This window comes from Schistocerca gregaria, chromosome 1 (assembly GCF_023897955.1).
Source record: "Schistocerca gregaria isolate iqSchGreg1 chromosome 1, iqSchGreg1.2, whole genome shotgun sequence".
In the NCBI taxonomy this organism is placed as follows: Eukaryota; Metazoa; Arthropoda; class Insecta; order Orthoptera; family Acrididae; genus Schistocerca; species Schistocerca gregaria.
The window spans coordinates 843694655-843715697 of NC_064920.1; the positions used below are offsets into that span (position 1 = coordinate 843694655).

The 21043-nt window shown below is 37.5% G+C and overlaps 1 protein-coding gene across 3 annotated transcripts in view; it reads left to right on the forward strand.

Moving 5' to 3' along the window:
• The window catches only part of LOC126272461 (uncharacterized), a 531522-nt gene that overhangs the window by 177436 nt on the left and 333043 nt on the right, over positions 1 to 21043 (forward strand). For all 3 annotated transcript variants that reach the window (XM_049975341.1, XM_049975356.1, XM_049975349.1), the window contains exon 9: positions 17677 to 17793. In XM_049975341.1, the coding sequence (XP_049831298.1) occupies positions 17677 to 17793 (117 nt within the window). The remainder of the gene's footprint in view (positions 1 to 17676; positions 17794 to 21043) is intronic.

The following is a 21043-nucleotide window of genomic DNA, read 5'->3' on the forward strand; positions in this document are numbered from 1 at the left end:
CAGTGTATGCAACATGTCAATGCTTTCTAGGGGTTTTACACTTATTGAAATGTCTTCAGTACTGTAGGTGATCTAAAAATGGAACATACTTGAGTATCTTCTCCAAGTATACCCCATCACTAACGCTTGATAGCATCATGATGAAAAAGTGCCAGAGCTGTATCAGATCAACTTGAGTACAAAGAAACTTATGTAATTTGGTAAAACTTAGCTTAGTGAGAGAAAAGTGAGTTTTCTCAATTTGTATACATCCATTGCAAATAGGCTTTTTTCATTTAATTAGTTTTTTGCCATTGACTGAAACATCTTGTTTTCTTACAAGATTACTGCACAGCTGTTTAACTTATGTATGTTCTATGTAAGACATAGTTTTGAGCACATCACTTTTATGCAGGACAATTGTACAGTGTACACTTCAAACACATGTATTGCAACTGAAGCATTTCATGGAGGCATGTTTGGCATGAATACAGTATGCTTACAACAATAATCAGGTCAGATATTTTGTCAGTGTATTTAAATAAAAGTATAGATTTACTTACATTAGGGCCTATTAGCACTTGTGCATACTATATGAACGTTTTTGAATAAAATATGCTTTTTTGTTTCCAAAGAGCTCAAGTCAGTTCATTTTATATTATGTTAAGCAACACTGAAAAATTCTGTTAGGTGCACTCATTGTTATGTTGAGGTTGTTATATGCAAGACTTAGCCCTTCATTTTGAGTGCTCATCTTGTCTTGTTCATGAATTAGTCTTACCTATTCAAACAGTTAACTGTCACGGTATTAAATTGCAAAAAGTCAAAGCATACAGCTGGCATTGGCAGATGAAGTGTTTGGAAAGGTTTCATATTATTGCCTCATATGAGAGACAGGAAAAAAGCAAATCATGTAATCCATAGGTGAAGTATGCCTCAGGAAAGGAAATTTTGTATTTCCTATAGATGAATATCTTAACAGGGACTGGTATAGTAGCTTAAATAAAAAGTATTATTTCAGTTTTGACAGCAACAGTGAAGATCAGATTTCTAGAAACTTAATGCAAATTCGTATTACCTACACAATACTATTAATTCATACTCTCACAATCTGTATATCCAAAGAATAATTATATAAAAAGAGTGAAAAGGTATTGTAATGACGTCTGAGACATTAAACCTTATGAGTTTAACATAATCAATCATCCACTGGGATTCTGTGTACAATAATGCTAAGCATAAGAGATACACAACAAACTGAAGGCTTGGAGATATGTAATTAGTCATTCTCCCACCAAAAAATCAAGACCCTCACTGTGGATTAGATTAATTTTTTTTGTTCCACAGACCCAAAAATGAGATGATTGTCATGGATGTGGAACAAAGTATAACATTAAGCATTTGAATATAATACTTATCATCATCTGTCACGAGACTGTCAAAATATGTGAATATACTGCAGTAAACTGGAGCTGCTAATACGCACAGTATTAATACACTGCCAGAATAAAATATAGTTATGCACTTTTAATAAGTTTATCATACACAGAATACCTAATCTTGACTATAGTGACCAAACACTGTCAAAACTGAAATATACTGATAGCAGAATTTTTGCTTAAGCTGGTCTAACAGTCCCTGTTAAGATATTCATCTATAGAGAAGGAGGAGTTGCCTATCAAAAAGTCTTTCAAACTCTTTGTAAACTGTGCTTTATCTGAAACCAAGCTTTTAATCGTTGCTGGCAGTTTATTGAAAATGTGTGTTCCTGAATACTAAACCCCTTTTTGGTCCAAGGTAAGTGATTTTAGATCATTTTGTAGATTGCTGTTCTTATTCCTAGTATTGATAGTATGTATTGTGCTATTGGTTGGAAATACTTAACAAATTTCATCAAGGAATAAATATACTGGAAAGCAATGGTTAGAATATGAAGTTCCTTGAACAGGTTTCTACGTGGTGTTCTTGAATTTATACCACAAATGATTTTTGTTACATGCTTTTACATGCTAAAAACTTTTGCTCCGTTTGATGAACTACCCCAGAATATGATCCCTTATGACATAATAGAATGAAAGTATGTAAACTTTTTTATATTTGTGTCTCCTACATTTGACACCATTCTAACTGCAAATACAGACTTGTTTAGGAGCTTCAGCAGTTCTGTGGTAAGCTCTTCCCAACTGAATTTATTATCGAGTTATAGTCCCAGAAATTTGACACTGTCAACCTTTTTGATCTGCATGTCTTCATGTGTTATGGGATTACAGATCCTTACGTCACCGGTCAAAGCAGATGGGTGGAATCGGACGCTTCCTTTCACCCTACGTTATACACATGCTGCAGCTGGAGAAATTGAGCAGTTTTCCAACTAGAGAACTCACACTTTCCCCCCTATGATTATCTTTTACAGGAGTACAAGAATCTGTCACATTACGTATATTTATTCTATCAGGTAAACAACACAAGAAATTAAGCTTCAAATTTAACCTATAGTATTCAGTTTACATATTACTTTAAACTGAAAAATGCACATTGTTAAAGTTTTACTTAAACAGTGCTGTGGTGAATTTCCGCATACTTTCTGTTGCAGCTGCGAGGATAATATCTCTAATAGCGACCAAGAACCTACATACATATAATATGAAACATAAATAATCGTTCTAACATCAACTGAAATGTACCCGGAGCTTATTAGCTAAGGTTATGGCATGATTCAGATGACAGCTGAGTGACATGACAACTAAAATAAAAATAAAATGTTACATACATAAGACGATATAAATGGGGAACGGAAAACAGAGTAAAGGGAGAAAATGGAGGTAAAAATAGACTGACATGGAGACGTTCATGGGGAACACTTAAAAAAGTCACCAGAAAGTTACAAAACACAGTCAGAAAATCTTAAAACACGGAGAAGACACTGAATGGACATGCACAGGTTAAAAGTTGGCCACAGTATTAAAAACACTCCAGAACAATACACTTAAAACCCACTTGTAGCACACATGACTAAGAATAAAACTGCCAGGTGGAACCTGCCAAGGGAAAGGTCAGAGAGAATGGAAAAGGAGTGGAGAGCAAGGGGCAGCAGGGGAAGCAGAGGGATGAAGCGAGTAGGGGTGTCAGTGGGTACAAAGAGGCAGGAGACACGTGGGGTGGGAGATGAAAAGGGAAGACAGGGCAGGAGGGAGTGCAGAGACACTGAAAGGGAGCACAAGAGAGGGAGGGGGAGTAGGAGGGGGAAGCCACTCAGGAGGAGAGAGGGGGAGGAGAGGGAGATCTGAGGAGGAGGCAGGAAGATGGGGTTATAGGTGGTAGGACAGGTAGATGTCAGGGCAAAGCTCATCATCCGGGAGGGGTAGATGGTGTAAAATGCGTTGGGAAAGGAGATGGAGGGTGTGGAGATGGAGAGAGGGTGGGACACAGCGGTAAAGGCGTGGCAACTGGTTGGGGGTGGAGAGGGAGGGATACACCAGGGGGTGAGGGGGATCAAGGTGGCAGACAATATATAGTGTGCAGATGTGTTCAAGGAAAAGGAGAAGGTGGGGGAAGGGGATGAGGTCGTATAGGATGCATGTGGGGGATGGAAGGCGGATGAGGAAGGCAAGGTGGAGCACATGGTGTTCGAGGATTTGGAGGGCTTTATAGAACCAGGGAGGGTAGGAAATCCAAGCTACGCTGGCATAACAGAGGATGGGGTGAATCAAAGATTTGTAGGTGTGAAGGATGGTGGAAGGATGCAGACCCCACGTCCAGCCGGACAGGAGTTTCAGGAGGCGGAGGTGATTGTGAACATTGTTTTGGATGGTAAGGAGATGGGGAGTCCAGGTGAGATGGCGGTCGAGTGTGAGGCCAAGGTACTTGAGGGTAGGAGTGAGGTGGATAGGACGGCCATAAATGGTGAGGTAGAAATCAGGGAGGCGGAAGGAGCGGGTGGTGCGGCCTATGATGATCGCCTGGGTCTTGAAAGGATTGATACAGAGGAACCACTGGTTGCACCAAGCAATCAATTGGTCAAGGTGGGTTTGGAAGGTACGTAGGGACTGTTGAAGGGTAGGATAAAGGGCTAGGAAGGTGGTGTCATCAGCAAACATGAGAAGATGGACAGGTGGGGGATGTTTGGGCGTATCAGCAGTGTACAGGAAATAGAGGAGAGGGAAAAGGACAGAACCTTGGGGCACGCCAGCAGAGGGCTAGAAAGTACGGGAGTTGGAATTGTGGATAGTCATATAGGAGGGACAATGGGCGGGGAAGGAAGTGACAAGACAGACGAAGTTGATGGGGAGAGCATAGGTCTGGAGTTTGAAGAGGAGCCTGGGATGCCAGACACAGTCATAGAAGTTCTGGAGATCAAGGGAAACAAAGATAGCAGAGCGATGGGAGTTAAGTTGGGTGGAAAGAAGATTGGTAAGGTTAAGGAGACTGATGGATTTCAACTATGTCGTTATTTAACTGTAAGCCCATCGGAGTATTCGGTATTCTGTAGTCAAAAATAACTTGACAGTTATTAATAACTGTTAAAAATAATGGTCATCAGAGAATAACTGGAACTGTAATAATGGTTACTCCAGAATAACTGTTTCGACTTCGAACAATACAAATGGCAGAGATACAAAACTTAACGACTTGCAAATCATTTTATCAGAAACACCAAATATCAAGGTTGTATACGTGACAGAATACTGGCTTACAAAGGATATTATCAAAATCTTAAGTAAACTTGATAATTTCTAGGTTGCCAGCAGCATTTGTAGGAGTGATTTAACATGAGGAGAATCGTGCATACTTGTGCAGAGATCAATGGAATCTAGAGCAAGATTCGATTTGGATTCCCTCAATGAAGAATGTATATTTGAAAGCTGCTGTGGAGAGTTAGGGCAAAATATTGTTATTTTATCTGTGTATAAAATTTCAGGCGCAGAAATATCGAAAGATTTTTTGTAGAAATTCCAGGGTCTAATAACTGCTGGTATATGTGGCCAGTGAAGCCAATGACTCAACAAAATTCATTGATATGAATCAAATATTGGGTTTCAGTGATAATTCCACTGATTTTACCCATAAAAACAAAACGTCTGCAACATGTAAGTTATAGATAATATTTTAACCAATTATACTTAGAAAGGGACAAATAAGTCTTTTTTATATTTAGGACTTTCTTATCATTGTGCTCTGTTTATGGAGTTACAGGTACCAAAAACATTTGTATTTCTTTATTGGTCCTGTAAATAGTGTTTAGGTACATATTTTGCACAAATTATGTGCGACAAGTCAGGTTGGTACAGTATATACATCATCATACACATTGTTATTTTGAAAAGATAAGTAATTAAAAATTATTCAATATATGTTGAATATCGATGACAAAATTAATATAATGAAATAAAATGATAGATTGATTAAGAATAGTTGGGCAGTTAAACACTATATTTTTCTTGTACTGTAAAACTCGAAAACATAATAGGAGCAATGGTCAAGCAACTACTCTTTCAGTTTCACTTTAAACTTGTGTAAATTTTGCATCAGTTTCAGATACAATGGCGTGTGACTGTACAGCATTATGCCAGTATGATACACTCCTCTCTTACAAATGTTTGTACTTACTGTATTGACATGCAAATAATGCTTCTGTCTAGTATCATGAGGGTGGTAATCACAGCTATACTTGAAGATATTTCCATCTTTTTAAAATACTTCCTTTTGTGAAATTTAGTATTTCATACAAATATAAGCAAGGAAGAGGCAGTATATTCATATTTTTAAATATTAGTCTACAGGAGTCTCTGTAGTTAGCATGGTTTATTATTCTAACAATTTTTTTCTGTATCCTAAATGTTTCGTTTGAACCTATGGATTTCCCCCAAAAGATAATGCCGTACATCAGCAGTGACTGCATACTGTCATGGTACATTGTGATCACCTATGCATAGGTTGTATTTTGTGCAAGGCTCTTGCTGCATACGTAAGCGTGTTTAACTTTTTATTTACATGATTAAGATGTGTCTCCCATTTTAGGTTTTGCTGAATATGTACATCTAACAATTTTTTGTCACTCACAGATGAGACAGTTTTTCCATCAATTTTAAAAATGCGTCTTGCAGGATGTAGTTTCTATGAATTGTGGAAATTGACTGTCACTGTCTTTTCATTATTTGTTATTTGCTTGTTTGTTCTGAACCATTGTGTTAAATTTTGTATTGTACCTGTAGCTGTTTTTTGTAGGCTTTCCTCATCATGTGATTTGATTAGGATATTTGTGTCATCTGCAAAAAGTACTGTTGTCCCTTTAGTTATTTTTTTCTGACAAATCATTAACATAAAGAATGAAAAGAATTGGCCCAAGGACTGATCCTTGAGGAACTCCATATGTAATGTTTTGTGCTTTACAATAAAAATTAAAATTTTTTGTGTTTTAATGTCTTTGTATTTTATTTGAATGATATGTTGACAGTCATAAAGGTAGGAATGTATCCACTTGTTTGGCATGCCTCGTATTCCATAATTACCTAGCTTCTGCAACAGAGTGTTATGATCAATTACATTGAAGGCTTTAATAAGGTCAAGAAATATGCCAGACACTTGTTACCTATTATCTACTGCAGTTAGTATTTCATTTAAGAATGTATAAATAGTGTTGATCTGCCAGTTCTGAATCCATGTTGTGCATCACTTATTACGTTTTCTTTATTTAGAAAGGCTGTCAGCCTTCTAAGAAATCGTTTTCCAAGAATTTTGCCAAAGCCTGACAATACTGATACAGGTCTATAATTTGCAGTTTCATTTTTGTCCTCAACATTAGATCCTTGCTCAAAAACAAACCTACACCAAATGCCAGCTCAGCAAAGAAAATATGAATGTGCTCTATCATAGATTAAATAAGTGGGCTATGAATCATAGTGTTTCTTGTTCTGAAAACCTCACTACTTTCTTGGAAAACTTCCTACATGTTTTAATGAAAATTTACCCCTTGCATTACGTATAAAAAGTAGGAAATCAAGTAAAGTGGATTACTGAAGTAATAGTAATCTCTAGTGCAAGGAAAACTGCTATGTAGGGAACTAAAACATAACAAAAGTTCAGATTTTGTTACCTATGTAAAGAAAAAAAAACAATTAAAAAAAAAAGATGTTGTGAAGGCAGCGAAAGAACTGACAAACAATAGATTTATTTTGTATAGAAAAAACAAAACACCAAAGGCAGTACGGTCAGTGATCAAAGCTGAAACAGGTGCCACAGCTAGAGGCTTTTATATTTCTGAAATCAAGATAGAGGATAATACTATTGTAAATCCTGCTCAAATTTGTGAATTATTTAATGAATTCTTTATAAATATAAACAAATCAGACATCAGTGTAGAAGATTACTCAGATAAGGTAAATTTCTTCAACAGTGACCAACTTGAAGGTGAACTTTTCAGTACATTTACCAAAATTACTGTAAAAGATATAGAAAATGTGATACTATCAGTAAAAAGTAAAACGTCAACAGGACAGGATAGGATACCAGTGGAAGTGTTAAAAACAGTCTCTAAAATAATTGCACAGTCACTGCCTACAACAGGTAACCACTCTTTTCAAAAAGGTTATTTTCCAGTCATACTGAAGTGTGCGGTAATTAAGTCACTATTCAAAAAAGGCACAAAAGAACTTATAGAAAACTATTGGCCAATCACTCTTCTTCCATCACTATCAAAAATATTAGAAAAGGTAGTCAGCATACAAATTCAAAATTTCATAGAAAAATTTGAAATAATCTTGAAAAACCAGTATGGGTTTCAAAAAGGCAAAACCACAGTATCTGCTATAAGCCATTTAGCACATAAAATTAGCTCCTCTGCATTCCACAGGAATTTTTTGTGACCTATCGAAGGCCGTTGATAGTGTGAACCATCCTTGCTACTCTGTAAACTGGAAAAGTATGTAGTTAGAGGGTCAGTATTAGAATGGTTCTAGTACTCTCTAACGAACTGAAGACAAAGAATGGTTATATCACCAGAGAGAGGAACTTACACTTCAAAATGGAAAACCATTTCTCATGGAGTCCTTTAAATTTCTGTCTTAGATACATTCTGTTTCTGTTTTACATAAATTATCTACCACTTAATACTGTGTGTCACTCAGTTTTATTTACAGATTAGACATGTCTGTAATCATTTAAAATAACAGTACTGACAAAATTCCCCAAACTGTATTAAATACTTCAGAAAAATTAGATATCTGGTTTGATTTAAATGAATTAAAATTAAACACGAAAAAGACTCAGTTAATGCAGTTTAAAACAAAAGAAGCAAAATTAAATGATATGCTGGTCACTAACAGAAATCAGGATTTACAGGAAGCTAACTGTGTGAAACTCCTAGAAATTCAACTGGATAAAAATCTATCATGAGGCTCAGATATACAGTATATAAATTAAATAGCCTAGCATTTGCAATGAGGATATTGTACAATGCTACCTTGGGCTAATTCAACCCATATCTGTCGAATATTAAAACTTCAGAAAACTATAATTAGAAATATAAACAATGTAGGGCAAAGAAAATCATGTTACCCATTCCTAAAAATTCTAAGTATATCAAGCATTCCCTCACTATATGTCTATGAAGTGTCTACTTTTCTTTATAGTAACCCTGATTTATATGTAGAGAATTATTTTCAACATGATTTCAATACCAGAAATCAAAATAATTTTATGCTGCCCACCCACCATTTAAAACTTTGTGATGATGATGATGTTTAGTTTCTGGGACGCTCAACTGCGTGGTCATCAGTACCTGTACAAAGCCTCAATTTTTACACAGTCTGGTGTTTAAGTCAGTCCAATCTAGCAGGTATCACAAATGATGATGATGATGATGAAATGATGAGGACAACACAAACACCCAGTCCCCGGGCAGAGAAAATCCCCGACCCGGCCAGGAATTGAACCCAAAACCCCGTGTTCCAGAGGCAGCAACACTAGCCATTACATCACGAGCTGCTGATTTAAAACTTTATGCTCAAACACCACATTATATGGGTGTGAAAATTTATAAGGAAGTGAAAGGAAGAAAACTGCTCAACATAAATTTCTAAACACTGAAAAAAACATATATGAGAAACTAGAGCAGAAAGGTTCTATTCAGTAGAAGAATTCATGAATGACAACCTAAAAATTTGAGCAGAAGAGAGCAAGTACTTAGGACTGCTAATTTGTAAAAGGTTGTTACTTTTGAAGAAAAATTATTAATTGCTTAATTAATTAATTACCCAGTACAGTATGTTATATTACTTATATTATGAGGAACATTGTAAACCAGTTTTTGAGTTTTGATGAGTCTCCTGTACTTTAAGTCAATGAAATGAAGTTGTACATTACGAGACAATAAACTTCTATTCTATATGAGACAACTCCTTTCTTTGGGTTCTCTTTCCCCTTGTACCCTACACACTTCACCACAGTTTTGTCATTCATTCTGATAGACAGGGCACTTTATCTGGTAATTTACGTATGGGCACCTCTAATATTCTGAAGTCATACCTGTTACACATAGAATGCTCTTCTTTGGGAGCCTTGTTCAAAGTGTCTGTTTGTTCTGAGATACTTAAAATTACATTCACCTTAGCCCACTCTCTACTGATCATCTTCTCTCTTATATGTGACAGCATGTGATTAATTAACACCCTGACAAGATGACTGTCACAGGTTCATCTAAGAATTCCCATCTATGAGATGCCACTCAAAATATTTGCAAAATACACACAACTATGGTTATAAGAGGTATGGTCTAATAATTATAAAGTTAACATTTGTTGTTCTCCTTCAGACCATTAATTGTTTTTAAATTGTCTATAGAATTCCTTCGAACTATTAAATCCATTAACATTGAGTATATCCCACTCTGATGCCTCTATTTCTAGGTGACCAATTGCAAACTTGATTCTCTTGTTCTAATTCCATGAGGAAGAAATTGCATTTACAAAAACTCTCAAGAAGATCATAGGATGTACATCTCCATTAAGTTTAAATACTAGAAATTTACTTGTAAACCATTCTCCACTCTCTATGCAGAATTCTTCTCACCAATAATCTCTGTCAGATTGTCCCTCAGGCTAACCAACATAATACTTACTTCCACTTTTCCCTCATATTCAATCTGTCCATTGTCCCTACTATTAACCTTATCATTAGACTCTGACCAGGGCATAGAGAGGATACCCTGGTAGATATTTGTTTTGTAGGCTAAATAAAAGCCACATTTTCTTGAAGCAAGAAAAGGCAGTTTTTATTCACAAAAAAATATTTCTGTGCCTACTATGGATGCTGGCCACACAAACAAACTTGTTATCCTAGTATATATTTGAGGTTCTACTAGACAGTTAGAATTTTCTGCAGTGTGTCTTACCTTAATGAAATGGTCAACATATTTTCCATTCTTTTTGGTACACCCTGAACTAATGTAATTAAACTGGCAGTGCCACACAGTTTGCCACAGCTTACATTATGTGGTAGTTCCAGATAATCTTTCAATTTCTTATCTTCATCCCATACTTCCAATTTTAGGTCAGCTAAGCTTTCCTACTGTTTACTTTGCAGACTTTATTTCACCAACTTGACTAACTCTTATGATTTCTTTTCTTGCAGTATCAATATTTTCATATTCTTTTTGTTTTGAATATCCTTAGTCTTGCTGCCTCCATCCTTAGACAATGCAGTCTTAAGGTTAATTACATTATCCATCAGGGCTTTAATACCCTGACGTATTCACTGTTTTTTCACACATAAGCTGCTCCCTGCCTCCTCCTCACCCACCCCAGTGCAGTTATCTGCCACATCATTTCCTGATTTTCATTTTTAATAGTAGTTACAATTTTTTTAGCTTTGTTATCTCACTCTTAATATTATATTACTTTCTCTTAACACTCTACTTGTCTTTCCTTATATTTCCTTAAAATCTATTACTAATTGCTCCCTGAGTTTTTGGAACATCTGACATACATCCATCCATTTTAAATGACTATCGTACTTATTCTTAAAGCAATTAATTATCTACTAAACACACACTGTGATACTACTTTTAAAACAACTCACCACTGACCCACGCCTATTTTACCAACAAACCTACACATTCAAATATCACATTAATGTCGCCATTTTGAAAATGATTCAGTGTTGTGCCATTTTACTTCTTGTAGTGTTGTAGCTGCAACTCATAATGGTGGCTTGCTTCCTGCACATTTGCACTGTCATCTGCACTGCTATCACTAGCATGGAACTGCTGTTGACTGGTGGGGAGATGTCGGTTACTTTCACAGTGTTACCAAATGCTCTCGTGGACCCAAACTGTTGCGACTGGCAGCCAGCCCTGTTACTGCAAATGCTACAAAATTTCACTATACAAAGTGGTTTGGCTGCAGATGCAAGATACCACATGTCACCCACAGTCACTGCTGCAGTCAGTCCTCCCACATTATCTACACAGTCCAGAATTTCTACCTTACTGCCTTTTGTGCCATTCTATAGTAACATTTGAATAGATGTTATATTCAGCCTTCCAGATACAGCCTCCAGTTCATTCTACTTGCAACAAATTTGCTTAATGGATAAGGACTTGTAATAAAATCTTAATTTGTTAATGTTATGACCACATTGTCACTAGTAGGAAGTGGTTGTATAACACTGGTACCCATACTTTCAGTGCAAACAATTAGTCCTTCTCTTCCACTTGGTAATCGAATCTTCCTCAAATTAGTATGTTACAGTTTCTCTTTCTGAACTAAAAGCAATAAGAAATAGTCCTGGATATCAAATGCATGTTAAAACTAGAAGATTGCAATTGCAAATTAAGTTGTTCTTACTTGATTATAGTCTGTTTGATAATGTTTCTTGTTTAGTCAACATGAAAATTAACTTTCTTTTACAGACCTTCTGGCAGTTCAGTCACGCACTAGCACTATATTTTACATGTAAAGTGAAGCACATGCCTGCCTTAACATTCCTCAAAGTCACTACAAAATGTATTTAAATTAGACAGTTAGCCAGCAATTATTTTGTCAATTGTATTTAAATTTTGCAGTCAGCCAGCAATTATTTTATCAGTCATAAACACTACAACATGTTTATCCACAAACAGTTAGTAATACTCTTTAAAGTTACTTTGTATCATTTAGGTATGAAATTTACTAGAATTTATGAACTCAGGTGTCTCTTAGCAGTATCTCTTACTGAAGTCTCATCAAAGTAACTAGATTAGATTAGATTAGATTAATACTTGTTCCATAGATCATGAATACGACACTTCGTAATGATGTGGAACGTGTCAGGTTAATAAAAGATGTCTGTACAAGAAATTACATTACACAAAATATTGCATGACACTAATGATTAAGTTTTTTTTTTTTTTTTTTTTTTTTTTTTTTTTTTTTTTTTTTTTTTTGCTTACTTTATATCTAAAAATTCAGCCAATGAGTAGAAGGAGTTGTCATCTAGAAATTCTTTTAATTTATTTTTAAATGTTAGTTGGCTATCTGTCAGGCTTTTGATGCTGTTTGGTAGGTGCCCAAAGACTTTTGTGGCAGCATAATTTACCCCTTTCTGTGCCAAAGTCAGATTTAACCCTGCATAGTGAAGATCATCCTTTCTCCTGGTGTTATAGGTATGCACACTGCTATTACTTTTGAATTGGGTTGGATTATTATCAACAAATTTCATAAGGGAATATATATACTGTGAGGTTACTGTGAGGATCCCTAGATCCTTAAATAGATGTCTGCAGGATGACCGTGGGTGGGCTCCAGCAATTATTCTGATTACACGTTTTTGTGCAATGAATACTTTTCTACTCAACGATGAATTACCCCAGAATATGATGCCATACGAAAGCAGTGAATGAAAGTAGGCATAGTAAGCTAATTTACTGAGATTCTTATCACCAAAATTTGCAATAACCCTAATAGCATACGTAGCTGAACTCAGACGTTTCAGCAGACCATCAATGTGTTGCTTCCAGTTTAACCTCTCATCAATGGACACACCTAAAAATTTTGAAAATTCTACCTTAGCTACAGACTTCTGTTCAAATTCTATATTTATTACTGGAGTTTTGCCATTTACTGTACGGAACTGTATATACTGTGTTTTATCAAAATTTAAAGAGAGTCCGTTTGCTGAGAACCACTTAATAATTTTGTGAAAAACATCATTTACAATTACATCACTTAGTTCTTGGTTTTTGGATGTTATTACTATACTTGTATCATCAGCAAAAAGAACTAACTTTGCACCTTCATCAATGTGGAATGGTAAGTCATTAATGTATATCAAGAACAGTAAAGGACCTAAGACCGAACCCTGTGGGACCCCGTGCTTGATAGCACCCCAGTTTGAGGAATCAGCTGTTTTAACATTACACGAACCACTTATTTCAACAGCACTTAAACTCTGATCACCAGTTTCATAGTTATGTATGTTATTACTTGACAACTCACATAAAATCTTCCCATACAGTCACTAGTGTTGAATAATCATTTCTCTAACATGTCATTAAAACTTTTCATGACCAGAAATATGAGGGGGAACCCAAAACACACCAGTATAACATTGCTGTGGGTGGGGCTTGTGTAGTATGCATTTCTGCCACTAGGCATGTATGGTGCAACTCATTGCCAATTCAGTGCTGCCTCTGTTGTCAATCTGGATTGTTCTGTTCATCTGCAGTGATTGTTTTTGCTGGTGCTGTTTTTCTTTCGTTTTCATTTCTTATGATGGCTAGTTTAAGTGAAATATTGTTTTCAGCTCAGTGAAAATGTTGCTAAAACTATTTTAATGTTGAAAACAGCTTACCCAGATGACACTATGGGAAAAACTCAGGTGTACAAGTGGTTTGCTTTATTTAAAGGTGTCGACATATCAACTCATGACAAACTTCATCATATATGTTCATCAATTGCCTGACTCGAGGAAAATATTGAAAATTGTTGTCACAGACCAGCTACAGACAATTGATCAACTGTCAGAGATTAGTAGGTTATCTTGGAGCTTGGTTCAGTGAATTTTGACACAAGATTTGGGAAATAAAATGGTTGCTGCTAAGTTTGTTCCTCGGATTCTGACTGACAGTCAAAAGGAACATTGAGTTGTGACATGTTGCGCTTTGAAACAACACCTTAAACTTATCCAGATTTTCTGTCAAAGGTCATTACTGATGATGCGTCATGGTACTATGATTATGACCCAGAAGAAAAGCAACAGTCATTATCACCCCATCCAAAAAAATGTAATCAAGTCAAATTGAGCATCAAAACAATGCTGATTTGGTTTTTCAGTGACAAGGGTGTAGTTCATTCAGAGTTTGGCCCTCCAGGTCAGACTATCAATCAAAAGTTTCAAGAAGATTGCACAACAGTGTTCATCAAAAAAGACCTGATTTGTGGCAGACAGATGACTGATTCTTCCACCATGATAACACATCTCCGTGCACAGCCATCCCTGTTAGAAAGATTTTGCCTGAAAATGGCTTGGTCTGCTTCACCACCCACCTTAATTGGATGGCCTGGCTCTGTTCAACTGTTTCTTATTTGTATGCATCTAAAGGGGCATGAAATAACTCCGATTTGACAACATTGAAAAAGTCAAGAAAAATTGAGGGAGGAGCTGTCAGCCATTTCTAAAGATGACTGCAAAAAAGTGTTCAGAACAGTGGAAGCACTGGTGGGACAAATGTATTAGTTGTAACTTAGAGTATTTTGGAGGGGATAAGTTGTTTCATGAACAGTTTGAAAACAAATAGTTTTTAAAAAATAATTCCGGTGTTTTTGGGTATCCCCTCATATGTCCAAAACCACATAATGAATTACATACTTTTCACAATAGCAAAGTCCAGTAAAGTCAGAGATATTGTTTCATGCTTCATGCTCATAATAATACATGCCTAAGAATATTTGTATTTCCCGTAAAATGTCAGTATAACAATCTTCACTTAAAACTTCCAACTGTCCATCTACCATGTGAAAATTAACTCTCAAAGATCTTTGAAACTAAATAATATTTTTTTTCCATTATATCTGGTCAGTGCTTCAGATCTACACATTACTTCTCTTCATAACCATCTCTAATCACTACTAGTCACAGAATGAAAATTGTTTACGGAGAACATCTTTTTATTAATAAGCTCACTATCTCAGACACAACAGCAGTAACACCATTTTTATGTTATGAAAAGGGCAGATTACTACCCACTGTATATTGGAGATTAGTTGCAGATAGGCACAACAAAAAACTGCTAAAAGAGTAGCAACTTCCCTTTTGATAACATTGTCATTGTTCCATCCTGGATTTGCTATTGTTTCACTTTTTAACTTCATGTTATTTTTATTTTAATCAAACAACAATGTGTTCCAACGTCATAGGTGCTCACTGGCCCTGGTCACACTGCAGTATCATCCAAGTGATGCCGATAGCTGGTTTGAACACCTCATTGTCTCTTGTGATGGATATAAAACAGATAAAGCACTTACACAAAATCAATACAGCAATTTAAGTAACATTATCAATGTAATTACACAAATATATATCAATGCATAACTGGCATCACTCAGCAGAAATTTTATGCTTAACATCCCATGAATGTTTCATCTGTAAAGATTGCTATGTCTTCCTCTTTGATGGTTCTGTTCACATGTCTGTCCACATTAAACTCACCAACCATAAATGGTACCTGTATTTTGACAGTTGCCGTCTCTTCCAAACCAGAAAATCCCTTTCATGCAGCACTGCCAACTGGGGATGGCAGTGATAAGAACTGCCTTGCCCATTATGCTGGAAGTTTCACAAAGGCATTCACAAACAGTCTCTCTAACCAGACTTATTCCACAAACAGATTTCCTGTACTGTATCCCCACATACTGCCAATCTGCACATCATCTCCAAGAACCAGGTACAATACAATGCCTCCTTTATTACCAATACTGCCTCGTACTGGAACATCTGAACCACATACTCTGTCAGTGCTTTATTTATCATCATTCCCTGAAATGAGGACATGCTGCCAAAGTTCCTTCCCACCCATCCTAAAATGGTTTTACATCATCTATCCAACATCTAAAATACCTCAGTCCTTCTTTGCACAACTCCCAACCTGTGGAACACCTAGGCGCAAGACCTGCCCAATCCACCAACCCATCACTTCCTATTCCAGTCCTGTCACAGACTCAACCTACCCCATCAGAGGCCTGGCCACTTGTGAAAATAGACATCTCGTATACAGCTCTGTGCAATCATTTCACTGCTTCCAGAATGAAATTTTCATTCTGTAGTGGAATGTGTACTAATATGAGACTTCCTGTGCGCAGGACCAGGACTCAAACTTAGGACCTTTGCCTTTCTTGAACCAACTGAGCTGTCCTTACAGCTTTACTTCCACTCTCATCTCCAACCTTAAAAACTTCACAGAAGTTCTTCCATGAAACTTGCAAAACTAGCACTCCAGGAAGAAAGTTTGTTGTAGAGACATGACTTAGCCACAGCCTGGGGGATGTTTCCAGAGTGAAATTTTCCCTCTACAGTGGAGTGTGCACTGATATGAAACTTCATGGCAGATTAAAACTGTGTGCTGCACATTTCAGGTTTGAGTCTTGGTCAGGCACACAGTTTCATATCAATGCACACTCCAATGTAGAGCACTCTGGACACAACGCCTCAGGCTGTGTCTACACCACATCTCTCAATATTATTTTTTGTAGAGATGCTGGTCCCTGTAAGAGAAGTTCTATGTAATTTGGAAGGTAAAGACATCTAAACCCTCCCCTCCACTACCAGCTTTTTTTAACTGTGCAAATCGGAGTAATCCTTACAACACATTGTGCACTCCCAAAATTATACCTGTGATAGCCTGCTGTTCCCACATCCTCCACCAAACAGTTTCTATCCCCTATGTTCTGTCACCTTGTCCCAATTCACATCTCCTCACCCTCATTCTGTGCTGCCCTCTGCCAATGTACACACCAGTCTCTTCCCCACTCTGCTCCTTTTCTCTCCCACTCCTCATCTGCCTCCGTCCCCTCTCATTCACCCTCAGCCTCCTGGTGCTTTGCCTGGTATATGGTAGCACTGTCCTGTCACCTTCTAGGCCCCACATGCTCTGTCAGACAGTGCTATTTTCTCCCCCTCCCCCCCTCCACCACTCCCATACCCTGCTATCCCTTCCCCTTTCCTGCTCCAATCCAGATCACAGGTTTTGTTCAGTGCAAAGGTTGTAGTCTGAATGGAGCAGTCGGAGACATTGGTCATGTGTGTGTGTGTGTGTGTGTGTGTGTGTGTGTGTGTGTGTGTATGTGTGTGTGTTTGTGTGTGTGTGTGTGTGTGTGTGTGTGTGTGTGTGTGTGTGCATGTGTAACAGTTTTTTCTTTGTGCTTGTCTGGAATTTAAGGTATTTACTTATGAATTATCAATTGACAGATGTAAAATAAACACTTAAATAATGATGAAGGGCCATTACACTGAAAAACAGAAGGCACGCTCCCAAAGCGGCTTTTTTTCCCATACGTTTGAAGAATAAGATAAGAAATAAACATATCACCAGAAAAACATAACTGCAATTTGAGAATATCATAATTTCATTTGATAACTTATTAACACATACTGAGAAATATTATTGCCCTGATATAGAAAAGTTTTATGTTCCATCAATTTGAAGTTGCTGCTTCTCTTATATAACAGATCTTGGAGGTGTTGCTGTGCAGAGAAGAGGAGAATATGATTTTGCTGTTCATTCCATTAAGCTGAAGAAAACAGGAATTTCATTCCAGAACATATGTAAATTCTGGTCTCTTGAGGGTAAGTTTAGTTTAATGTGAACATAGAAATTTATTATAATATGCAAGAGATATAAACAACAAATGCAGCACAAGATATTGTAAGCTTATGTATAAAAATATACAATATTCCATTTACAGAACACACATGTGTCTCTGTGTATGAAGTACATGTGTGTAAATAGTTATTCATTTGATGTGCATAAGAATATTGTTGGTGGAGTTATACAACACAACATGTTTGTTTTCCACAAGGCATCATAATTACACAATTTCAAACAATAAAATTTTACAAAAATCGTCAATAAAATTCATTTCAAGATCTAAAGGCCAGTCTTTGTTGAATAAAAACTGTACAACATACAAAGTACAAAAGAAAAGTCTCTGAAAAAAAACCACACACACAAAAATGATTGTTGTTAGATACACAAGGAAACTAGTCACATGAGATTGACCTGATTCAAGAGGTATGTGATTATTTTTAGCATTTAAGGTTCTTCAGAACAATTCTAGTTGGCTGAGGCACATTCTCTTGAGTTTAAAAAAACAGTGAACAGATTGTGATGCAAGATTGTCCACAGCATAAAGCCTTTCAGTTATAGTTACATTTGTTTTATTTAACATCTCTTTTTTCAAGTAGTTCCAATGAATATACTTAAAATCAACTCAATTTCACCATCCTTATAGTGAATAACTAGCTTAGTGCCTGCTGCTTTGCACACATAGACTATATGTTCTACAAATAATTTTTATTTTTTTCCTTAATCGGATTTTTATGCTGTTCACAAATTGCAACAGCTACTAAACCTTTCACACTAATGAAGGTTATAGAAGCATTTTCCTCTCTGAATGTACATAGCTGTAGTCCAAGGTTTTTTGTCAGTCATGCTTTTTGTGTTCTTGTGATATTATTTCTATAGAAAGTTTCTATTTCTTTATACATAACTCAGAAGTGAAAATCTGATTTAAATAGTTACTTAAAAAAATTTCATACCTGATTTCACTTCATTAGGGGTTGAATTTCCAAAAAGAGTGAAACACACAATTTTACTTCTAATAAAGAATATAAATACAAATTTCATAGATTTAGTTTTGAAAATGCTTACATAATGAAATAGTAAACAAGATGTTGAATATCAGTTTTCATAGATGTAGCTTTAAAAATAATTTAGTAGCTCATTAATAATTGGATTGCTGGATCCAGTGATGTACACTTTACCACATGTAATAAGCACTATTTTATTACTGAGAAGTACACATAAACAGTTTATACATTCTTGATTCTCGGTGCATGTGTGTACTATTTTGTGTGTGGCCACAGACTCCTCACAAAGAGCTTGCTAAACAAAGATATTTTACAGTACTTCGTTGATAGTCGCTACATTAGACCCCCCCCCCTCCCCCCTTCTCCACGAGTGTGGAGAAGAAAACATAATATTGAGGCATACATGTAAAGGAAACACCCAAGGGGGAGGTGAGGGTCTTTAAACCAAAACCATACCTTACATCACATTACATTACATTAGTAACTGAAGTCTTCGAGCCAACTAGGGGCGGATGGTCCTGCCTGACTGGGAAAATCCTTGTACAGCAGTCGAGGGATCTGGGGGGGGGGGGGGGGACGGTGAGTTGTGAGGAGCCAGGGTAGTGGATCTGAATGCCTGTTGTGGTACATAGGGCTTTTACCGTTGATGGGTCAGTACCAACAGGCATGGGGACGGACTAGAGAAGATTAATGTGGGCTAAGTTGTCATTGGAGAAGCTGGCTCATTTATAGAAGACACACACATTATCTGGATGCATAACAAAAAACACTTTAGAGCTGCAAATAAAATGTTTGTTGACATTCACTACCACTTCCATTTATGAGTTGACAGAATCTCCACACGAGTTGTCATCGGCGACATCACACGCTCCGAGGCTGGCCCCTGATACGTCACTAAATCCTAACAGGGGAGAGGCAGGGGGCTGCCTGTAGGAGGGGGAGTCATCATACATGTCACTCTGTAGGGGAATGTCACGAGCACCTGTAGCACTGTCACATGACTGGGTGTGGGCAATGTCACAAGTCCGGGAATGGGTGTCACTCAATCGCCGACCGTCGGTAGATGCCTCGTGCGAGGCGGGTGTAGCAGGGGGTGGAGACGGACTAGGTGGGGTATCAGGCAGTTCTCCCAGAGACCATAATGGTTTGAGACAGCAGACAGATACCATTTGAGGTGTACTGTTAATGAGCACTTCGAACGTGTTGGTGCACGAAATGACTCTGTGTGGACCCGAGTATGGAGGTCTGAGTGCTGGTCAGATGGTGTCATCTTGCACCATGACATGAGTGCATTGCACCAAGTCCTTATGCAGAAATATGGGAGGGAGTGAGTGCAGTCGAGGAGGGGGCACGCGAATGTTAGTGATTAGCTCCTCAACATACCCAACAAATGTTGAATCACAGATTTGATCTGGAGGAAGTGCAGGCTCGACTAGCTCTGCTGGGAGTTGGGGGATTCTCCCTTCAGTACTTCTGCCAGGGATGTGACAAGGTCCACTTTGTACGTTGCCGAATGCCTAACATTACCCATGATAAGGTGTCAGTCTACTCACCTCTGTGGCACATCAGGGAAGCTTTAAGTGTTTGGTGCCAGCATTCAGTGCCAGCGTTTGACAAGCCCATTGCTCAGGGGGTAGTATGCTGTAGTCCTAAATCATTTCATCCCACACAGTTCACAAACCTGTCAGAAGAGGGCAGACTTGAACTGGCGGCTCTGGTCACTGAGCAGCCAAAGCCCGAGTTCTACATTAATAAAAGGGCTCAAACCACTGAGTCAGCTGTGATAGTAGTGAGAGGAATTACCTCTTCCCAGTGGGCAAACCTGTCAATGGCAGACAGTATGTAACAGAAGGGGCCCAAGGGAGGTAAGAGCCCGATGCTATCATTGTGTATGTGCTGGAATATTCTTTTTGCCACATTAAACATACCCATGGGGGGCTGTGCATGATGTCCTACTTTTGCATGCTGACAAGCCACACACACTCGCACCCAACTGCAGCATTGTTTTATCACCCCTAGCCAAACAAAACGTTCAGATACCAGATGTGCAGTGGCACATATGCCAGGGTGTGCCAAGTCGTGGATACTATTAAAAATGTCCCAGCGGAGAGATGTAGGAATCATCACACGTAAGCGTCCTGTTGAAACGTTGCACCAGATGGGTGATGAAAAGCCAGAAAGTGCCCGTAACTCTAGTTTGAGTCCTGTTTTAACATCAGCATGCAAT